We start from the raw sequence: 20,444 nt of genomic DNA on the forward strand, positions 1-20,444 counted from the left end.
TATACAGCCCCGGGCACCCCACCAGCCCAACACCAGCACCATCCGTGCTGAGAACATCTGGAGGAGGACACCAGGAGCTGTACGGCCGCCTGCTGCTGCCCACTCAGCCCATACGTGGCCCCGGTGCCACACTCAGCTCAGAGGGCTTTCCCCAGTCAGGGAGCACGCAGCCAGGGCAGGGGATTGCTGGAGGAGCAAGCAGAGCACAGCGGGCTGCACCCAGCGGCTCTCCCTGCTCTCCCTGCAGGCTGCGGCAACCAGGGCACTGAAAGAAAGGAATTTCTGTATAGATCCCATTTAGCAGCGGGTTTCTCACTTCCCTCCTGCAGACAATCCCGGCCCTCAGAGCTGCTGCACGAAGAGACCCGTGAATGTATTTTTGGAAGAGGGGAAAAAAAAAACACAAGTCTCTCAAAAGAGCCTCTTTCAGCTAATAATGAAGTGAATATTATATTAAGAATGAAAACATATTCAGGGTAACTTACAGAGGGAGACAGAAAACCTTTTCATAACACCCTGGCCACAAACACAACTGCCAATTAAACCAGCTTCGTTCCCCAGCCCGTGCCAACACAAACTCAGGGCAGGGAGCTGGGTGCCCACATGGCCCTGGCCGGGCAGCCCGTGCTGCTGAGTGCTTTCCAGGCCTGGCTGCCAAAGTAAAAAGGGCTCAAGGCCCTGTGCAGCCCAGCCCGGGGCTGCCCCACACTAAGTGGCTTGTGGCTGGGCAGGGGACAGGCTGCAGTGATGGGCCATGGGGTGCTCAGCACATGGGACTGTCACCAGCCTGGGGCTGGGCACCAAGGCACGGCAGAACACTGGGACGGGTGACAGTCATACCCCAGTGCTCCCTGTGCCCCCCACCCCATCACCCATCAGCGATGGGGAGACGTGCATGCAGGTGCACAGGGCTGAGCTTGGCGTCCCCATCACCACCAGTGCCTGTAGGTTCCCACGTGCCCTCAGTGTGCTGCCTCATCTTCAGTTCTGCCATCCCATGCGTCGTAGAAACGTTGGGTTGGAAAAGACCTCTAAGATGGTGCAGTCCAACCCCCCGCCTACCACCACATCCCTCAGCACCGCATCTCCACGGCTCTGCAACCCCTCCATGGCACTGACCCCACCACCCCCCTTGGCAGCTGTGCCACTGCAGCACTGTATGAGGAGAAATCTTTCCACGTACCCACCCTGACCCCAGGAGCAGCTTCGTGCCGTCACCTCTTATCCTCCTTCCAGGCAGCTGCAGGGAGCTGTGAGGTCTCCCCTGAGTCTCCTCTGCTCCACACTGACCCGTCCCAGCTCCCTCAGCTGCTCCCCATCACACAAAGAGACAGGGAGAGCGTGAGGGCGCCCAGCACCTTGGGCTCAGCTTGAACCTGAGCACACCCACGCTGGGAAAACATCAGACGATATCAGATCATATTTTAATTGCTCGGCAAAGTTCAGAAGCTGCAAGTTGACATTAGATAAACCCGAACTGGAAATACAAGACCACTTGTGAGCTGTAAGAGGTAACCTGCCTTTGGAGCAGCTCCTCCACCAAACACCCTGAAGATGTTTGTCACAGTATATAAAAATGGGGGGAAAGTGGCTTTGGGGCCAAAAATAAATGTTTCAGTAGCAAATTTCTCGAAGGGCCGAGTTCTCCCATTAACAACCAGAAAAGTGTTTCTTTGCAGAGACCTTTCTGTTTTGCTCATGGACCTGCCTTCTGTTTTAATGCCAAGTAAAGGCTGCAGCCTCGTGCTGCAGAACTCCTCTGCGTCTGCCTTCAGGTCTCCCATCTTATCCTACCCGTATGAATCACAATCCTCTTCTTCACATTGGAAAATGGCATCAGATTCCAATGCAAGGAAGTCAGCAGAGCAGCCTGTACAGAAAACGACGGCTATCCACGACAGAAACCCATCAAAAGCAAACGCCGGACTTGCTTTGCAGTGGTGAAGTATTACGAGGGAGGCATCGCCATCTAGTGTCAGCACAGCAAGGAGGACTCCGCAAGGAGCCGGTGCTGGGAACCAAACGGGAGCCGGACTTTGCAGCCCAAGGACAGCAGAGGGGCTGCCCGTACCGCCCGGCCACACGGCTACAGAAACCTGGACACAGGAGAGCAGCCGCACTGACCCGGCGAGAGCCCCGGCCCGGCACCTTGCAGGGATCTGAGCGGGGCAGCAGCTCAGTTCGAGCCCGCCACGCAACACTTGCTTTTCTCAGTTGTTATCACCGCACATCAAAACTCCTGAAGCAAGATAAAGACCAAGCCGCCCTTCCTCCAGCAGCACCGAGGGCTGCAACAGGCACAAAGCTCCAGACACGTCCCTACAGGGAGCTGCCAACTCACGATTTCCCAGCTGTTGTTTTTTCCCTCTCCAGTGCGTCCCACCAAGGGACCATTTCGCTGTAAGGTGCCATCGGAGCACGGTGGCACTGGGTCCAAAAGCCATAAAGATGTCGGCAGAACTGGGGCAAACAAGAACACTTCAGACGGTTCTCGCCTGGCAAGAGGCCACCTTGGAACACACGTTGCCCACAGGCAGCCCTCCCTGCCCTGCGAGTCAACAACAAGGCACCGAATTGTGCTTAGAAGACATTATCCATCCAAACATGGATGGGGCAAATGCCATTAAAACACCGTTTCACTTTGCAGGTTCCTTCTCTGCAGAATCCACGTGGCTTCTTGCAGCTTTGACTCTGCCCTGCTGCTTCCTCACCGAGAGGTTCTGCATTTCTCAAGGCAGCCACGCCACTAAGGCCTACATTCAGATTCAGGGAGAACACAGCGCGCTCTGCTCCAAAAAGAAACCAACCTGATCAAAGCTGGTAAAGTCAGCGATATTTGAAGGGGGAAAAGCTGGTATGCTCACAGCATTTCGTATCGGCGCTCACTGGAACGCTCAGCCCAAACAAAGAGCAGAGCACGCTGCTGCCCAAGCAGTCAGCTACACTAACAAACTGCACTCTATTTCCACATTCCAGTTCCTTGCACTGAAAGAGACATTAATCACTCTTGCACAATAAACTGGCACAAGTCCTGCCAGCGCTAGTTCTCAGATTGGCTTATTTTCTCTGAACAAAAACAATGTTAAACATAACCTTTTAAAGAACAATCTGGATAAGCAACACAAAACCTCATGGCATCCTACTTGTATTTGCAGATTCCCTTAAAGCAGCAATTAAGGAACATGGGTAAGGTTCGCTCAGCACACTTCACAACAGAAGGAATGGACGCCACCCAAAGGGATCAGTCAGACTTGAAAAGTGGACCCATGAGAACCTCATGAGGTTCAACAAGGAAAAGTGCAAGATGCTGAACAAGGGCAACGTTGGGTCTGTGTTCGGAATGGGGGAAGAACTCCTTGAGTGCAGCCCTGCAGAGAAGGACTTTGGGTTCTGGGGGAGGGAAAGCTGACCTGCGCCAGCAGCGTGCACCCAGAAAGCTGCCCAGAAAGCTGCCAGCAGCCGGGGCTGCATCAGCAGAGGGGTGGCAGCCTAATGGCGATGCAGACTGAAGAGGGAGCTGGGTGGTGTTCAAAGCGGCCGCAGCTTCTGCGGGTAGAGGAGCAGCACGCTCCAAGCAGGGCTCCACTCCGACATTTGTTTCCCTCTCTTTAAAAGCAGGTTGGCAGCGACTCAGCCACACGCAGCAGCAATGCGGGCGCTCGCTTTGAAGTTCAGACAGAAGTCTGTTGCTACCAGCTATTTGAATTCATGCTTTGGAAAGACAAGGCAGCTGAGCATCAATCCACAGCAAACAACATGCCAGGTCACAGGCCATCCATAATCACAATCGCCTTTACTCTGCAGTAAAGCCATAATTAACTGTTAATGTTTAATGAAAGCTTTAGATTTTGTTTAAGCCATGGTGCTTTATGCAAGAAAATGCTTTATGCTCCTTCCAGCTGAGTCTCCAGAAGGGCTGCAGGAAAGCACTGTGTGGGCACCATGAGCACAGCAGGATAAAGCACAGAGAAGCCGGGAAGAAGCTCCCACCAGTTCAGCCCCCATTAAACCCATCGAAGCAGTTTCACTGGTAACCTCCAATGAGAAGGCACTGCTCAAGAGCAGCAATCGAGTTGTTAGCTCTGTGGAAGGCAGATGGGCTGGGAGGTCGGCCTGGCTGATCCCAGAGCCAGCAGCTCCTGCAGCCTCCAGGTGTTCCTTACACGAGGCAGAATGTCTCACTTCCAGCACTTCAGCTCAGACTGAGGTCACTACAGGGAAGAAGGGAAAGGAAGGCTTGACTTGTACTGTCTGATTAACGTCTGAACTCCAGCACTCTGAAAGCACACATTACATGCTCGCTTTTGGAGCATGGATCAGCAAAGGAGCTAAAAACTTCTTGAACGGCAATTGCCTGAGAAGTGCTTTTCATTCAAGACATGACAAGTCCAAAAGGAGCTGCCACTCTGCAATGACAGCCCGGAGGAAAACTGCTGCCACCGGGATGCGAACAAGCTCCTTCTTAAAAGCATCATGTGGAGCCCACGAGAGGTTGCTGACATGCTGCAGCTCTTCTGAAGGCAAGAACAAAGCCCAGCTACAGCTAGCTTGCTATCAGCCTGCTTATAACAGGATGTGCTGGGCAACCCACACTGATAGGATAAGAAAGAGCCGTCTACAGCACCAGGCTATCATGGTTTGTCAGGACAGTTATTAGAGGGAATGCTACACATCACCATCCAGCAGGACGCTGGAAAATTACCTAATTAGGTCACCACTGTCTACTGCCTATGAAAGCAGTTCTGCAGTCAGCCATGCACCCGTTTGTCTCACTCAGATGCAGTTTAGGGATGTCCAGCTGTTCATGTTTCAAGTGGCATCACTTCTACAGCCGAGTGAAGCCTGTCTTCAGGTAGCACATGAACATGCAGAGGCTCAGGGACCAATGAACCATTTGTCCCTGCACCAAAGCAGCCACTGCAAACCTCACCAAAAGAAACAGCAAAGCCCCCTGGGGGGGAGGGCTGAGCCAGAAGAATATAGTGGCGAGTCGGAGGCAGCAAATGCCCAACTCCAGCTGTGAGTCACGTAGCTGGGATGGCGGCCGTGGGGTCAGACCGACTCAGCAGCACCTGCCAAGTGCTGCACAGCTGTGATTCCACCCATCGTCAGCCACGAGCTCCCAGCACAGCTCACTGCCCGTCCGCTCACTGAACGCACCAAAGAAGGCTGCCAGGCCGACTGAGAACAGCCTGTGCTCTGCTCTGAACCAGTGCAAGCTTGTCAGAAAACACCGAAGGACGTTCTGCCTCCGTTCTGGGTAGTCAGCTGTGCCATTGGAGCCGGAGCTGCCCCTCCTCTGCGTACATAATGACTCCTTCTTTTCCAGCAAAAGGGTTGTTTCTCACAAGGAACCAGCAGCGTGTTGTTATGTAGGTCTCAGAGATGGAAATTTGTTGGGAAGACTAAAAAAACAAACAACAACAAAAAAAAAACCAACAAAAAACGCTGCCACTAAACTTAATGGCCATCAATGTGACTGACAGCTGTCACACAGCTGTGTAAGGAGGCGGAGCTCCAGGGAAGCGCAGTGGTTGCATCAGTAGGAGCAGCCGTTCAGTCCGACCTCCCCCTCAAATACTGGGTCAGCTTCCTCACAGCCACAGACAAGAGAAAGAACACACCTCAAAACAGCACAGCTGCGTCCTGCGCTCAAAGCCGCCAGCGACGGAAAAGCTGCTCACACCATTTTCAGAAGAAAGAGGGATAGTGCCTGTATTGTTTGAGGTGGAACAGCAGCCACCTCCGACACCCCGAGCTGCTGCTGCTGCTGACAGAAGGCTGCTGTCATTTCCCACAGCCCCCTCCCTTGGGCTTACCCCGAGGCGAGAGACCGGCGGAGCCTTCCAGCCCCCCTGACAGCCAACAAAGGTTTGACAAAAAGAAAAAGAAGGGACGGATCAAAGAGCCTTTGTGCATTTATAAACCCGTCAATTCTGCTACAAGGTTTAAGGCTTTAAAGAGCCCAAAACACCTATTTGAAATTTTCTATACAAACAGGTTTTTTAATATTTCAAAACCAAAACCAAAACCCAGCACTGCAATATTCAGGTTTTCCTGCAGCGAGGCATTCCAGCAGCTGCAGCCAGGAGCGCTGGAGGGGAGGAGGAAATCCAGTTCTTAAGTTTGACAGGAACCATTTCTTTGTTTCTTTTAGCTGGCAGAGGCACAAGGCTACGCAGCTACTTCTGCCCCTGGCTCTGACAGGGAAGAACTGGGATGAGCAGCACAGGAAACAAAAAAACCAAACTTATCCAAGTGCTGCCAGTTTCAGGTTCCTGCCCCATTCTAGCCTGCCTGGCAGAAGACTCCCCAGGCATAAGGCACAGATGGGTTCCACACTGCCATCCTGCCCCTTCCCCTCTGCACATTGTCATTAACTTGTACTATGCCTCCAAAATCCTTCTATACAGAAGCAGGTTCCCCACCACAAAACCCAGTCCAGAGGGATTTAGGAGACCTCAGACTTTTATACAAGCTGAGTAACTTCATTCCTGGTCACGAAGAAGAGTTGAGAGCAGCAAGCATTCGGCAGCACATTTCTTTCTCCTTGTCCAAGTAGTCTTTGTAGCAGCTGGAAAGTAGAGCACAAATAAGGAGCTGAAGGCTGTAAACTGCCCATCAAACCATCAGCACCACAATCAGAAAATACACATACATGCTTAGACTTCCTGGCCTAGTGCTGCTAGGAGAGGGAGCAGCTCCCCCAGCCCCTTCTTTCTGCTACACAACACATTTGGTCTTATCACCACACCCCGAGCCTTTTCTCTGCCTGCTAACAGGCACTTCCCAAAGTTCTGTTCATGCAGCAGGAGGCTGCTGCTGATTAACAAACAAGATTCCTTTTTGCAAAGTTTAAGTGCCCTCAGTATGGAAGTAAAAAGCTTTTAAAACAGAATTTTGATTCATATTCAGCTTCTGAAGCATCTGTCAGATCACATCACAGGCAAGGCAGTTTGGTAACGTTAGAGATCCAGACTGAAGTATGTCCTGACTGACAGTCTGTGCTGTCCTCTCCATCTATTTTATATTAATTCCACTTTTTGTCAATGTAAAAGCAAGAAATACACCAATTTTAACTGGCAGCAAAGCAGAAGCTTCAAGACAAGAGATGTTCAGTGCACACTCAGCTCACTGTAACACACATTAGCAGTACGTGCTGCTGCCTCTAGACTCAGAGCTGACAAGTTTGCCTGCTGCTCCCCTGAAGGCAGAATGCCTTGTTGCTTCCTAGCAGAATAAGCTTAATTATTAGCCAGATTTTTCTCCTACCAGCCAATATATTTTAAATGAATCTAAGAGAATGCTTGAGGCTTTTAGGTCAGGGCTTCTAGCACTGTACCACAGGTCCTGGACAGGTCCTGCTTGATTATTATTAATTTTTTAAATAAACACTGGAGTATTTTAGTAGCTTTCAGTGGATGTTTTCAGCTCGTCTAAGCACAGCAATGGAAAGGAGTCCTCACCTTGCCAGCTTTTTCAGCTCGTTGTTAATGTCGTGGTTAAACGGCTCTATATGCTGAGCTCTGATCAGGAAGTCCCGAGCTTTCTCGTACTCTGTCATGCAGAGACAAGCCTGCCATTAAAAGAAGACAGGTGCATTAAAGGATAAATATAGGTTTGCTGCTACTCTTCGGGACTGAGATACGTACAACTACCAACATTTCAGGGGCAGATACAGGTGCCTCAGGAATCCCTCAAGTGAAGATTTGTGTGACAGATTTACTGAGAAGCAGATTTTCAGATGCTGACAATTCACCTCAACTGCTGCAGGAGCTCAGGAGGACTGGCCCAGAATTTAGTGGCTCTCCTCATTTTATTACACAGCCAGTCAGACTGTGTCACTGCTTGATGCGGCTGCCAGAGGAATTTATCCTTGCCCACCTGACCACATCTGAACAGAGCCTTGACGTTTCTCTTGTCAATCTCCAAGGCTTTCTCCCCATACATCAGAGCTCGGGCGGGACATTCCAGCTTCAGGTAAGTAACTGAGAGATTCAGGAGCACCAGCAACTTGGAAGCATTAATCTGACACTGCTCTGCCTCATTGGAAGGGCTGCGACCAAGGATGGAGTACGCCTGAGCAGACAGGGAAAAGGAGCAGCACACAACAAATCCACCATGAGAAATCCATCCCAGTCAGCCAGCTACATCCATGTTTCTCTTTATTATTTCTAACTGACCTAGGTTATCAGACTCCTAAATATACCACACAGCGCTATCAGCGTGACTAACCAGCTCAGTCACAAGACTGCAGCAATCTATCAAGGAACTCAAAAGCAGTAAAATAAAAAGATACTCCCTAGATAGGCTGGGGAGTCTCCATCCTTGGAGATGTTCAAAGCCTAAATGGACACAGTCCTGGGCAATATCCTGCTCTAGCTGACCCTGAGCACGGGGTTAGGCAAAATCCAGAGGCTTCTTCCAACCTCAAGTATTCTCCTGTTCTCAGCTGGGAGTCCAGCAGGGACTCCTCAGAGAAGGCTCTGCAGATTGCTGCCAACCCTCCTCCTCTTTCATTTACTGCTGCTACTTGTACAACAGTGTCTCAGGTCAGTTCTTAAATAATGAACTACACCTGAATTTATGATGGAGTCATTATCTCTGGAGTGCACCTGTCACAGTGAGCTGGCACTAAATCACCACGAGTGAAAGCACGTACTTTCTGGTGTCATACCCTTTTGTATCTGTCCTTGGCACTCTCAAAGCACTGCTTACGGAACAGATAATTGCCAAACTCTCTCTCCACGTCTGCGACTTTCAACACCTTTTGCAGTGGAAATGTATCCTGCTGCTCCTGCATAAAGAAATACCACAATTTCAGCTCAAGCAAAAGGAAACAAGCAGAGATAACATGCAGGAGAGCCCTGCCCCAATGCCAAAGCCCTTCAGCATCCAGCCAGGCCACCACCACACAGTGTTTCCCTTCTGCACTGCTGCCGTGCTGGTAACCCTTGGTGAGAAGCGCTACAAAACAGGTCAGGAGAGCAAAGGGAGCCTGCAAGAAAAAAAAGCAGGAATTTCTTCCTAAATCCTGCCCAACTCTCAACTGCTGAGCAGAGAGCAGACAGATGACACACAAAGAGGAAAAAAAACAAAAAACAACCACTATTCCCAGCACAAAAGGGAAAGACTCATTGCTGTAACAGCTCAGCACTGGGTGGCTCCACGATCAGCTTGACACGACTCAGGACATGAACCCAGCAAAGGAGGAGCAAAAAAGAAAGAAGAACAGCAACAAAAGACGGGCAGGTTGTTCCTGGGCTCTGAAGTTTGAATCAGCTCCAGAGAGGGGTGAGTTAGGGAGCTGGGGAGTAAGCTCTCCCCCATGTAGCAGTAGTTTGAGCTCAGGGCTGGGTGTGGAAAAAGCAGCCTCTGCAAGAGCAGTGAGGGAATGAGGAGGGCCTCCCTCCACCAGCATTGCTTGGTGTGCCCCAATCACTGACCCACAACTACAACCCAAAGGCTCCTACATGAAAAGGGAGAATTAACAATAACATGGTAACTCACCAGGGAGGAGAATGAGCAGTGAAGGAGCACTTGGGAAAGCAGCCAAGAAGCAAAGACAAAGGGTGGGGGGCGGGGGACACTTCAATGCTCCAGACTTCACAAGGATTTTGTTTTTAAATAACAGCTAGTTACTGCTCTGACACTGCACTGAACTTCCAGGAAGCTGGTGCCCTCTAGTGAGACCACGAGGTTTCTGGTAAAGCTGAAAATAAATGCAACTTGTTTCACTGACTCCACTACGGGGCAGCAAACAAAGGCAGCACCCAGCTTCTCCCCTGCACTGGGTTGTGAACAGGGCAAGGTGTGCAGGATAAGCTTTAAAGGGCACGTGTCTGCACCTGCACGGATCCAGCAACCCAAGGTCTGGAAAACTGCTCCTGCATTAAACAAATATACGTAACATGGGATCCTCAACAACTGAAGGGAAAAACAGCAAAGTTTATCTTCCAGGTTTAAGCCCCAAGCCTTATTAAAGCAACTCACAGCTGTCAACGCAAAGAACGTGTCAGAGTCAGCAGAGTCTAGGAAGTCGATCAACTCCACTTCAAACAAGACTGTGGCATTTGGGGGGATCAGAGGAAGGCAGCCCTGCTGGCCATAGGTGTAATCCGGTGAGAAGATAAATCTTGCCACCTCTCCCTTCTTCATCGTGAGCACGCCAATTTCCAGCCCCTGCAGGGTAATATCTGTCACAACAGGAAACAGAAGGCCATGAGAATCCCAAAGCCAGCACTCCATCTCGGGCTCCAAGTGAGAATTTTCCTCTAGGCTTTAAGAGGAAGCCCCTGTTGGCTACCAATACAGCGGTCAGTTCCCCACTGTCACAGCTCAAGGCACACACTGCTGCACAGCTCATGTCTGGACTAACGAGGCAGCCTGCTGTGGGACCAAGCACAGAGCAGACATTATTGCCTCCTCTTGAGTGATTTAAAAACACTGAGCTGAGAAGCTGCTTAAAGACAACAGCAGAAAGCACCCACACCGCCACCAACAGCACTGGCCCCGCTGCTCATGGTGTGTGATCAGCTCCGGACTGACCTCCATCTACAAGGAAGAGGCTTTCTGATTCCATTCTGAAATCTCTAAAGCTTCTGAAAGACCAAGATACCAAACAGTATTTAACTCTACATGCCCCTACAGGCAGCCATTATAACCCCGTGAGCACAAACCTACCTTCTCCGAGCTTCAACAGCCTCGGGAGCTTCTTGGTGCAGTTCGTGCAGAAAGGTTTCTCCATGTACTCCAGGTACCCGAAGTACTTCACTGCACAGAACAAGGAGCAGACAGGAGAGAACAGCAAGGGTTTGATACTGTGTCTGATAACAGTGCTGTCAATAGCACACTCATAGTCAGTTTTGCAACCACACTTTTTTTCCTTCCCACTGCTTTAAAACAGCAGAGGGAGCACAAACCACCAACAAGAACCTGATCACATCAGCACCGGATAAAACAGCTGCTTAGAAGCCTTTATTCTTATCTACACAAGAGATGCAATTTAGTGTCAAGAACCAGAGGGCTGCAGGCAGGGGGAGAAGGGAAGGTGCAGAAATCCAGACAGCCCCGTTATCTGCAGAAGGACTTCACAGATTTGCTCTCCAAGCACAGCTTGAGCCCCAGGAAGAAATAAAGGACCAAACGTCGTCCCTGAGCTCTGCTATTGCCCGAGAGCAGCGAGCCCAACTGCAGTTGTGCTTCTCCTAATTGAATGACCATAATGAGCTTCCCCCGCCACTCATCAGGCCCTCGTACAGGAACCGCTTTCAGCTTGAACCTCTTTGTACTGTGAGCACGGCCGGGATCTGGAGGTGCTGCCCTGCTCAAGGTCAAGACGCCCTTCTGTTCAACCTGTCAGATACGAGAAGTGCCAGCGGCTGCGCCAGGCACTGCAGTGACCAATAGGGCACAGCACAGCCTGAAGCAGAAACGCACTGCGGTACCAACACGAGCACCTGGAAGCTCGTCCTGATCCGATGCCGGCAGCCCGGGGAGCCCCCACATCCACCGGCCAGTGTCAGGGCCCCTTTAATGGGCGCGGTGCTCCCGGGCCTGGTCAGACAGCGCAGCCAACACACGGCCGGACAACAGGCGGCCAACAGCAGCCAAGAGCAGCAAAGCCCCCCCAGCCCCCCCAGCGTGCCGGGCCTACACCGGAACGAGCCGTACCCGCCACGGTAGCAGCCGGCGGCACGAGCTGCCCGGTGCCGGGCCGCAGCACCTCCTTGCGCACCCCGCCGTCACCGCTGATGTCCCGCAGGCCGGCAGACAGCGCGCTGCGGAACCGAGAGGAGAGCCCGAGCCCGGACCCGGACCCGGACCCGGACCCGGACCCGGACCCGGACCCGGACCCGGACCCGGCCCACGCCTCCCCGCCGGTCTCGGTCTCCATCTCCATCTCCACCGCCGCCTCCATCGCGCTCCGCGCCTCCAGCCCGGCCCTGGCCCCGCCCCCAGCCGTAGCCCCGCCCCCGCCCCGAGCCAATCGCGCTCCGAGGATTTCCCGCCTCCCGACCCGCCGCTAAAAAGCCACGCGCCGGCGCCCCGGGAGGGCGGGAACGGCCCTGAGCGGCACTGGCCAATGGGAGGCGGGAGCGGCTCGCGGTGCACGATGGGGGATGTAGTTCTTAGGGCCATCGGGACGGCGGGGAGCGGGAGCGTCTGCACCGAGAGCAGCTGAGAGCCGCGGAGCTGCTACATGGGGTGTTATATGGAGATGTTTGTTCACATGGGGCTGTTATATGGAGCTGTTTGTTTGTTCACATGGAACATGCAACACTGTCTGGACGCCCCCTGTGCACTGCGCTGCTTTAGAGCTCTGTGGAAGCTGCCGAGCTCCCCTCCACCCTCTGGTTGTGACCCTGTGGCCGTGGTTCTCTGTGTTCTCCAACAGTGAAGCAATTCCAGCATTTCCATCCAACCAAACCGACCAAATCCCAGCAGGACCCTGAGCCAAAGAGTTTGAGCTGGTAACAAACCAAACGTCTGCACTGATCCAAGTGTTGGTGGCTGAAACCAGAGCGGGGCTCATCGAAACCAGCCCTCACTGAGGCAAACACCTCCATTCCTTATCAAGGCGCTGCAGTCACGTGATGCGTGTTTGCTCGGGGTGCCCAAAGCACTGGCAGCCTCTCGGGGCAGCAGGAGGTGTGGGACGGCACGTGGCTGCAGGACAGACCTGCAGGACAGACCTGCTGCACACACTGCGGCACACACACACTGCGGGGGACCCTGCAGCGCTTCACCAGCACGAGCTGCCTCTGCGGGGCTGAAGACGCAACGGAGCAGCCAGCAGGTGGGCAGCACTGCTCATTGAGGGGACACTCACCCACTGCTCCTCACTGAGGGGACACTCACCCACCACTCGCCGCATCTGCCCTTGGGATGGGTCTGAGCTCTTCATCTTGGTGAGAAGCCGAGGAACATCCATCAGCTGCGGTGCGCCAGGAGGAGCCGAGCCGGGGCAGGGAGGAGCAGCACGGGGCACGTGAGTGGTGGTGAGTTGGATCTAACGAGGTTTCTTTGTGAGCAGCTGAAGCTGTTCCCCCATAGGGTCTCATGTGGGTGGCTGCCCATTCATGGGCTGACAGCGGTGCTGTGTGTGACCGTACAGCTGGTGGGAGATGCTGGGATTTCTGTGTGTGTGTCTTGTGGGTGCTGGCCTGGAGCGTGGAACATTGGAGATTAGAAACCACACTGAGTTTCAAGGGGGCAAACTGAAGTCACAGCCCCACACAGTGTGGCTCAAACTTCCTCATCTCAGCCAAAATCGACTTTGCAAGTTGTACTGTGTAGTTTCTCCCCCTGACTTGCAGATTAAAGATGCTCTTTGTGATTTCACTCTGCTCTTGCTCACTTGAACTAATGCCCGTCCTTCTGAGGACATGGAGGGGCTGGGACAGTGAGCCAAGGAGACCTGCAGCAATTCATATAGGCCAGGGTCAGTGCTAGCACTTCTCTGCAAAGATCCCTCCTGGTTCTGCCTCCAGCCCTGCCAAGTCCTGGCACGCAGACGGGTTTCCCTTGCAGTGGCCTACAGGCTGACACAGCTGCCAGGCAAAGAAAGGTTCCGGATGAGGATTAGTTTGGTGCTGGCTTCTACCACTGCAGGCAGAGCCAGCGGGCCTGACCACGTGCAATCTCATGTTGTCAGAACACTGCGGGTGAAAACAAGCATCCCTTGTTCCCTGTGGAGTCCAGTGACAAGCTCACAACTTTTTGAGCTGCTGATGGGGCATGAAGGCGTTGGAGGTGTCTCTTCACTTCCTCAGGTGCTGAGTCTGGTTTTGCTGATCGCTGTTTGCCTTGTTCTTTGCACTAGGGCTGCAGGAAGGTGGCAGCATGGCTCGGAAGATGAGCATCGACAATCTGGAGGACCAGCTGCTCTGCCCCATCTGCTTGGAGGTCTTCAAGGAGCCCCTGATGCTGCAGTGTGGGCATTCCTACTGCAAGTCCTGTGTGCTCTCACTGTCTGGAGAGCTGGACGAGCAGTTCCTGTGCCCCGTGTGCCGCAAAACCGTGGACTGCAGTGCATCGCCACCCAATGTCACGCTGGCCCGCATCATTGAGGCACTGCAAAGCTGGGGCGAGGCGGAGCCCAGCCCCGAGTCCTGCCCAACGCACCACAACCCGCTGAGCCTCTTCTGCGAGGCCGACCGAGAGGTGATCTGCGGGCTGTGCGGCACCATCGGCAGCCACAAGCAGCACAAGATCACCCCCATCTCTACCGCATACTGCCGGATGAAGGTTGGCAGGCAGGGGAGGGTCCCTGGGGTGAGGATTAGGACGTCCATAGCAGTCTCAGCCCCGACTATGGCATTACTAGCATCTCCTCTCCGTCAAGAAAGAGGCTGAAAATGGTGCCAGTGTGGTCAGCACAGTCACATGGCACAGGCAGATATAGGGCAGGGACCCTGGTCTGGGGCCAGCCATTTCTCAGGCCAAGCATGTCCCTGGCTGAAGGGATGTGTTTTTGGTGGCTAAGCCACAGTGCGGGGAGCTGGGGGTCAGGGAGAGTCAGAGAGGCCTTTCAAGATTGTTTACAAGTAACATCAAAGGGAGTCTGGAGATAAGGGCTGAGGAGAGGTGCCACAGGAGAGCAGGTAGGGAGCAAAACAGGAGTACCAGCCTGGCAGAGCAAACAGCTCATGTGCCTTGCCCAACATCACATGAAAAGCCAAGGAGTGGAAAAGCACAGGGCCACGTTCCCCTCAGCTCCTGACACCAAGGTGATAAGAGCAGGAGGCACCAGGAACGTGCCTGTCTGAGCCAGGCTCCAGCACCAGCACTGACACGGTGCTGCAGACTTGGTGCTGCCTGCAGCTGCTCACCTGGAGCCTTGTTTCCATGGGGTGCCAGATGTGGAGCAGAGCTGCGATGCTCCTGGCAAGAGCACTTGGCCAGCAATGCCCAGCTCAGGGCCGTGCTCTGAGTGCTCTTCTGACCCCTGCCAATCCCCAGGTCACACCAAGGATCAGCTGGATGTGCAGAACCCCACAGGGGTTAGATGAAGCCTGGAGCATGGCTTCTCAGGGCTCCTTGGGGGGCCTGGCAGGCACAGGGCAGAGCCTGCCATCAAGTAGGATGCCACAAGGTTCCTCACGAGAGCTGTTATCGTTCTAGGAGGAGCTGTCTGTGCTGCTCACCGATGTCCACCAGTGCAAGAGGAACCTGGATGAACAGTTCAACAAGCTCATCAACAACAAAACCCGCATTGCAGTGAGTTCCAAGTACCAAAGGAGCCTGCTGCCCAGGGCTCTTTGCCTCCTTGGGAGCAATTTCTGCTCCTGGGTCTCCTCAGCTCACCTCCTCTATTCCTCTCCCTCTTTTCTCCCTTCACAATGAATCTGCACTTTATGTGGCTGTGTGCCCATGCAGTAGCTATCTCAAAGGGTCCTCTCACTATCACTTTTTGAGGCTTGAGCTTCTGAATTGGACTCCTTAGAAGCCAAATGAAACAGAAGCATCCATCCCCCCCAGCTTAGTGCAGGACCTGGGTTGTTCCCTGGTAGCAGAGGTATCCAAAAGCTCTTTTGACGCTCTGATGAAGCTACTTGGAACATCAAGACAGAATCTGGGTGGAGAGAGGTGTATGGCAGGGGTGCCATGGTGCTGAGGGCAGCAGGGGGGAATGACACCCTGCCTCTCTGAAGAGCTGCTCTTTATTTGGAAGACAAATGCAGGGCTGAAAATAGAAAGTGGGTGATGGAAACATAGGCAGGCAGCCCTGCAGAGCTGCTTGCTGTCTCCCTGCAGAACGAGGCAGATGTCTTCAAGTGGGTGATCCGGAAGGAGTTTGAGGAGCTGCACAGGTACATCGATGAGGAGAAGGCCACCTTCCTGGAGAGCGTGGAGGGGAAGGCAGCCCAGCTCATCACCTCCATCGAGTCTCAGGTCAAGCAGATATCAGATACCCTGCAGAGACTGAAGGAGATGCAGAGCATTCTGGAGACGCTCAGCAACGAAAATCAGCTTGATTTCATCCGTGTGAGTGTGCCCACTAGTGACTGCCTCGGGAAGATGGCAAGGGTGAGCCGAGCTCTCCCACCATCAGCCCATTGCTCAGAGCCCCGGGCCCTTCCCTGGGCTACGAACCAAACATGGCACACCAAGAGCTGTGAGATGCAGGTGCCTTCTATGTAGGTGCCTTCTGTCCAGCACGGGCTTCCCCAGATGGCAGAGGGCTGTCCATCAGAATCTGTCTCCCAGGAGAGGAGAGCCCTGGCCTCTCTGGCCCAGGACGTGGCTGTGTGGAGCTGTGACCATGCGGAGGAGCTGCTGTCCTGTCAGTCCATCTACCACCACTGACTAACTTTCTCTCTTGTGTTTTCCAGAAATACAGCTCCTACCAGTTCAGGTGAGTGATGGGACCCGGCAGCTCACAGCACCAAAGGGAACGGCAGCACGAAGGCCAGAGAGCACCTCAGCATTGCTGGGGCAGCCTGGTGTGGGCACACTGCCCTGCTCACATCTGCGGGCACTGCTGTTGTGATGGAGAGCCACAGCCAGAGCCGTGCAGGCAGCCCCAGAAGGGGGCAAAAGCAGCTGCACAGACACCATCGTACACGGCAGAAGGTGAGAAAAGAACACATCAAGCTTTGTCAAGGCTGCACTTGTCGTTTCAGGTCGGAGCTTCCCAGCCTGCACCCGGGAGATGCCACCTTCAGCCCCGTATCCTTCAAGCCTTGTTTCCACCAAGACGACATCAAGATGACTGTGTGGAAGCGGCTGCACCGCCACGTCCTGCCAGGTACCAGCTTCCCCAGCCGCCATCGCACGGGCAGCTCTGGCTCCAGCAGCACGCGCTGCCAGGAGAGGCTGCCCAGTCCCGCTGTCCCTCCTGGCCCCCGCCTTGCTCTGCTCACCTCCGGCAGAGCTCCAGGAGCGGCGGCTGCTGCAGCACCTCGTGCTGGCGGCTCCTGCTCCGCTGTCCGAGCGGTCGGCTCGGGTTCAGCAGCACGGCCAGCACCGTGCCTGCAGTCCACCCGCCTTCCTTCCAGCTCCGGAGATGCTGAAACTGGACCCGGTGACGGCACATCCGCTGCTGGAGCTCTACAAGGGTGACACGGTGGTGCAGTGCGGGCTGTACCAGCGCCGGGACAGCAACCCCAAGCGATTCGACTCCAGCAACTGCATCCTGACCTGCAAGGGCTTCTCGTGCGGCCAGCACTACTGGGAGGTGATCGTGGGCAGCAGGAACCGCTGGCGCGTGGGCGTCATCAAGGGCACGGTGAGCCGCAAAGGGAAGCTCAGCAAGAGCCCCGAGAACGGCGTGTGGCTCATCGGCCTCAAGGAGGGCAAAGTCTACGAGGCGTTCAGCACCCCGCGGGCCACGCTGCCGCTGAGCGCCCGGCCGCAGCGCATCGGGATCTACCTGCACTACGAGAAGGGCGAGCTGACGTTCTACAACGCCGACAGCCCCGACGAGCTCAGCCCCATCTACACCTTCCAGGCGGAGTTCCAGGGCCAGCTCTACCCCATCGTGGACCTCTGCTGGCCGGAGCGGGGCCCCTTCTCCCCCCCCATCATCCTGCCCGCGCCCCCCGCCGGCCGCCACCCGCAGCCCCCCCCCGCGGCCGAGGAGCCCCCGAAGCCGTAGCGCACAACGACGGCTCCGCCGCCCCCGGCCTCAATAAAGCTGCGTTGCGCCGCCCAGACACGTGTCAGAGGGGGCGGGGCCGCGGTCGGGACGCGGAAGTGACGTCATTTTCCTGCGCACGTGGGGGGTCGGGCGCCGCCATGGCGCTGTACAGCGCTGCTGCCGCCGTGCTGAGCGGGCTGGAGCGCGGCGAGGGCGGCCTGAAGAGCCTCGTGTACGGCAGCGACTTCCCGGTGCGGAGCGGGGCCGGGGTGAGGGGGGGGCGGGGGAGGTGGAGGGGACGGGGCGGCACTGAGCGCCCGGCGATGTCCCGCAGCGCACCCGGCAGCTGTACGCGCTGGTGGCCGAGACGCTGCGCTACGGCCCCGTGCTGGAGGCGCTGCTGGACCGAGCCGCCATGCTGCGCGTCGAGAAGAAGCTGCCGCTGCCGCTGGCCAAGGTGAGGAACGGGACGGGACGGGACGGGACGGGACGGGACGGGACGGGGGGTCACGGAGCATCCCGGGCAGGGCGCTCACCGGCCGCCGCAGGTGCTGGTGTACGACCTGCTCTTCGGGAACGGCCTCAAGTGCGGCGGGCGCTGGAAGGCGCTGGTCCGGCGGCACCGCGCGCGGCTGGAGGCGGAGCTGGCCCGGCTGAAGGTGCGGCGGGGGGTGAGTCGGAACGAGGAGCTGCTGCGGCCCGCGGACGGAGCCGGGCCGGAAGGTGAGCGGGGCCGGAAGGTGAACCGGGCCGGGCGCTGCGCCACGCGGCGGGGCTGATCCCGCACCGATCCCGCACCCTGCAGCTCCTCAGGTGCCGCGTTACGTCCGGGTCAACGTGCTGAAAACGCGCGTGGACGACGTGGTGGAATTCTTCAAGCGTCACGGCTACACCTTCACGGGCACGGCCTGCAGGTGGGATGGACGGGTTTTGCACCTGGGCTCTGGGGGGCTCCGGTGCCGGATGCGGTAATGCTGAGCTGAGCTCACCCTCCGTCTGTGTGGGCAGCGTGGAAGAGCTGAAGGGCCTTTCTGGGAAGAAATTCATGTTGGATCCTCACCTCCCGGAGCTGCTGGTTTTCCCCCCGCAGACGGACTTCCACGACAACCGGCTGTACACATCGGGACACATCATCCTGCAGGACAAGGTTCGGAGCTGGGGAGTGGGAGGCTGCAGCACAGGGGTCTGTCCCGCTGTCAGGTGTGGGGGTTCAGCCTTTTCCTGCATGCCAAGAACTGGGCTTGGGGCTGCTTTGCTGCAGCATATACCGGTAGCTTAAGCAGAAGCTATGAGCGCAGGCTGAGGCTCTGCAGATCTCCCTCAGCTTTGTTCCCATAGGCTGTGGGCAGGAGGTGAATGTCTCAGGCACGTGCTGTAGTTACTCCCCGCAGGGAGCTGGGCTGTGGTCATGCGATGTCGCTCCCACCATTTGTGAAGAGGCCTCCAGCCCCAGAGCTGGGTGTGGGTGGTGTGCAAGCATGCAACTCCATAGCATCTGCTGCGTCCCAAGGAGGGTGCAGTAGTGGCTGCTGCAGAAACTGCTGGCAGCTCACACCTTTCTTTGTGCCCTGTCCAACCGCAGGCCAGCTGCTTACCAGCCTTCCTCCTCAGCCCTTCTGCTGGCTCCCATGTGATTGATGCTTGTGCAGCCCCTGGGAACAAAACCAGCCACCTCGCTGCCATCCTGCAGAACAAGGGGTGAGTGCAGGGCTGTGCTGCGGCAGGGCCAGAACATCCGAGCAGCTTGCACAGCGCGGCCTTTGGGCTGGGCAGGGTGCTCACAGCCCTTGGGTGCCGGCCTCTTTTTCAGGCATATCTTTGCCTTTGATGTGGACACGAAACGCCTGGCTACCATGAACACCATGCTGACGCGGGCAGGGGTCACCAGCTTCAAGCTGGCCCAGCAGGACTTCCTGACAGTTGATCCCCATGATCCAAAGTACAGCAAAGTAAAATACATCCTCCTGGACCCGTCATGCAGCGGCTCAGGTAACGTGGGGCTTCAACCACCTCATCTGCTAGAGGCTCGGCCTGGCTTTTCCGTGGGCAGACCCATGGGACACTGCTGTGTGTCCCTGCAGGGATGGTGGCCCGGCTGCCCCTGGAGGAGGCTGCCCCGAGCGCAGAGCGGCTGCAGGCGCTGTCTGGCTTCCAGCGCAGGATCCTGAGCCACGCACTTCGCTTCCCGGCGCTGCAGCGCCTGGTCTACTCTACCTGCTCAGTGCACCGCGAGGAGAACGAGGACGTGGTGCACGCAGTGCTGCAGGAGCAGGGCTCGGCCTTCAGGTGCTCCTGCCTGGGGAGGAACAGGCCTCGCGGTGCCTGTTACTTGTGGTAGCTCCGTGTGTTGCTGCTGGACTCAGCGCCGTCTCTTGTCCGCTCTCAGGCTGGTGAACGCGTTCCCATCCTGGCCCTGCCGAGGACTTGCCACCTTCCCAGGGGCCGAGTGCTGCCTCCGTGCCTCTCCTGCAGACACGCTCACACAGGGCTTCTTTGTGGCTGTCCTGGAGCGCTGTGGGGAGGAAGCTGCTGTCCCCAGGTGCAGGAGATGAGGGGGAAGTGGGCCCAGGGCTGCCTGGAATGGGTTGCCTTCTTGGTGCGAGGGCTGCATGAACCACTCAGCTGTCATTGCTTTTGTGTGCAGCTCCCTGCCTGCAGCCACTGAAGAGAACCTACAACAAGAAGAGGAAGTGGAGCCAGGAGCGGCTCCTCCCAAGAAGAGGAGGAGGAAAAAGCAGCGTGTGAAGGCGTGAATTCTAGGAGCACACAGTGCCTTGTTGGGGCTGTTCTCTGGTGCTGGGCTTTGCTGTGGCCCTTTTACTGAGTAACAGAAATAAAGCTTTGCACCAGCTGATGGCTT

General features: G+C 55.7%; 4 protein-coding genes across 5 annotated transcripts; 3 read left to right on the plus strand and 1 right to left on the minus strand.

Moving 5' to 3' along the window:
- Window positions 1-6,037: 6,037 nt before the first annotated feature.
- FKBP6 (FKBP prolyl isomerase family member 6 (inactive)) lies at window positions 6,038-12,934 on the minus strand. 2 transcript variants are annotated; one of them, XM_072353879.1, is made up of 7 exons: window positions 12,862-12,934; window positions 10,684-10,773; window positions 9,994-10,196; window positions 8,678-8,797; window positions 7,885-8,079; window positions 7,467-7,576; window positions 6,038-6,574 (listed from the first exon to the last, which is right to left on the minus strand). In XM_072353879.1, exons 1-7 carry the CDS (start codon window positions 12,932-12,934, stop codon window positions 6,499-6,501), a joined length of 867 nt encoding a protein of 288 aa, XP_072209980.1. In that variant the 3' UTR covers window positions 6,038-6,498. The 2 variants fall into 2 exon arrangements, with proteins under 2 accessions (XP_072209980.1, XP_072209979.1); XM_072353878.1 differs by lacking the exon at window positions 12,862-12,934 and adding an exon at window positions 11,674-11,953.
- An 870-nt stretch (window positions 12,935-13,804) lies between these two features.
- On the plus strand, window positions 13,805-16,178 carry LOC140260976 (tripartite motif-containing protein 73-like). The gene is made up of 3 exons (XM_072353880.1): window positions 13,805-14,250; window positions 15,127-15,222; window positions 15,760-16,178. Exons 1-3 carry the CDS (start codon window positions 13,846-13,848, stop codon window positions 16,144-16,146), a joined length of 888 nt encoding a protein of 295 aa, XP_072209981.1. The 5' UTR covers window positions 13,805-13,845; the 3' UTR covers window positions 16,147-16,178.
- Window positions 16,179-16,197: 19 nt separating this feature from the next.
- On the plus strand, window positions 16,198-17,602 carry LOC140260986 (E3 ubiquitin-protein ligase TRIM50-like). Its single transcript, XM_072353907.1, has 2 exons — window positions 16,198-16,753; window positions 17,004-17,602. Exons 1-2 carry the CDS (start codon window positions 16,495-16,497, stop codon window positions 17,600-17,602), a joined length of 858 nt encoding a protein of 285 aa, XP_072210008.1. The 5' UTR covers window positions 16,198-16,494.
- An 80-nt stretch (window positions 17,603-17,682) lies between these two features.
- NSUN5 (NOP2/Sun RNA methyltransferase 5) lies at window positions 17,683-20,435 on the plus strand. Its single transcript, XM_072353613.1, has 10 exons — window positions 17,683-17,835; window positions 17,919-18,041; window positions 18,133-18,307; window positions 18,390-18,498; window positions 18,593-18,731; window positions 19,167-19,282; window positions 19,395-19,573; window positions 19,666-19,870; window positions 19,971-20,123; window positions 20,229-20,435. Exons 1-10 carry the CDS (start codon window positions 17,743-17,745, stop codon window positions 20,335-20,337), a joined length of 1,401 nt encoding a protein of 466 aa, XP_072209714.1. The 5' UTR covers window positions 17,683-17,742; the 3' UTR covers window positions 20,338-20,435.
- The last annotated feature ends 9 nt before the right edge of the window (window positions 20,436-20,444 follow it).

The sequence above is a fragment of the Excalfactoria chinensis genome, chromosome 19 (assembly GCF_039878825.1).
Source record: "Excalfactoria chinensis isolate bCotChi1 chromosome 19, bCotChi1.hap2, whole genome shotgun sequence".
In the NCBI taxonomy this organism is placed as follows: Eukaryota; Metazoa; Chordata; class Aves; order Galliformes; family Phasianidae; genus Excalfactoria; species Excalfactoria chinensis.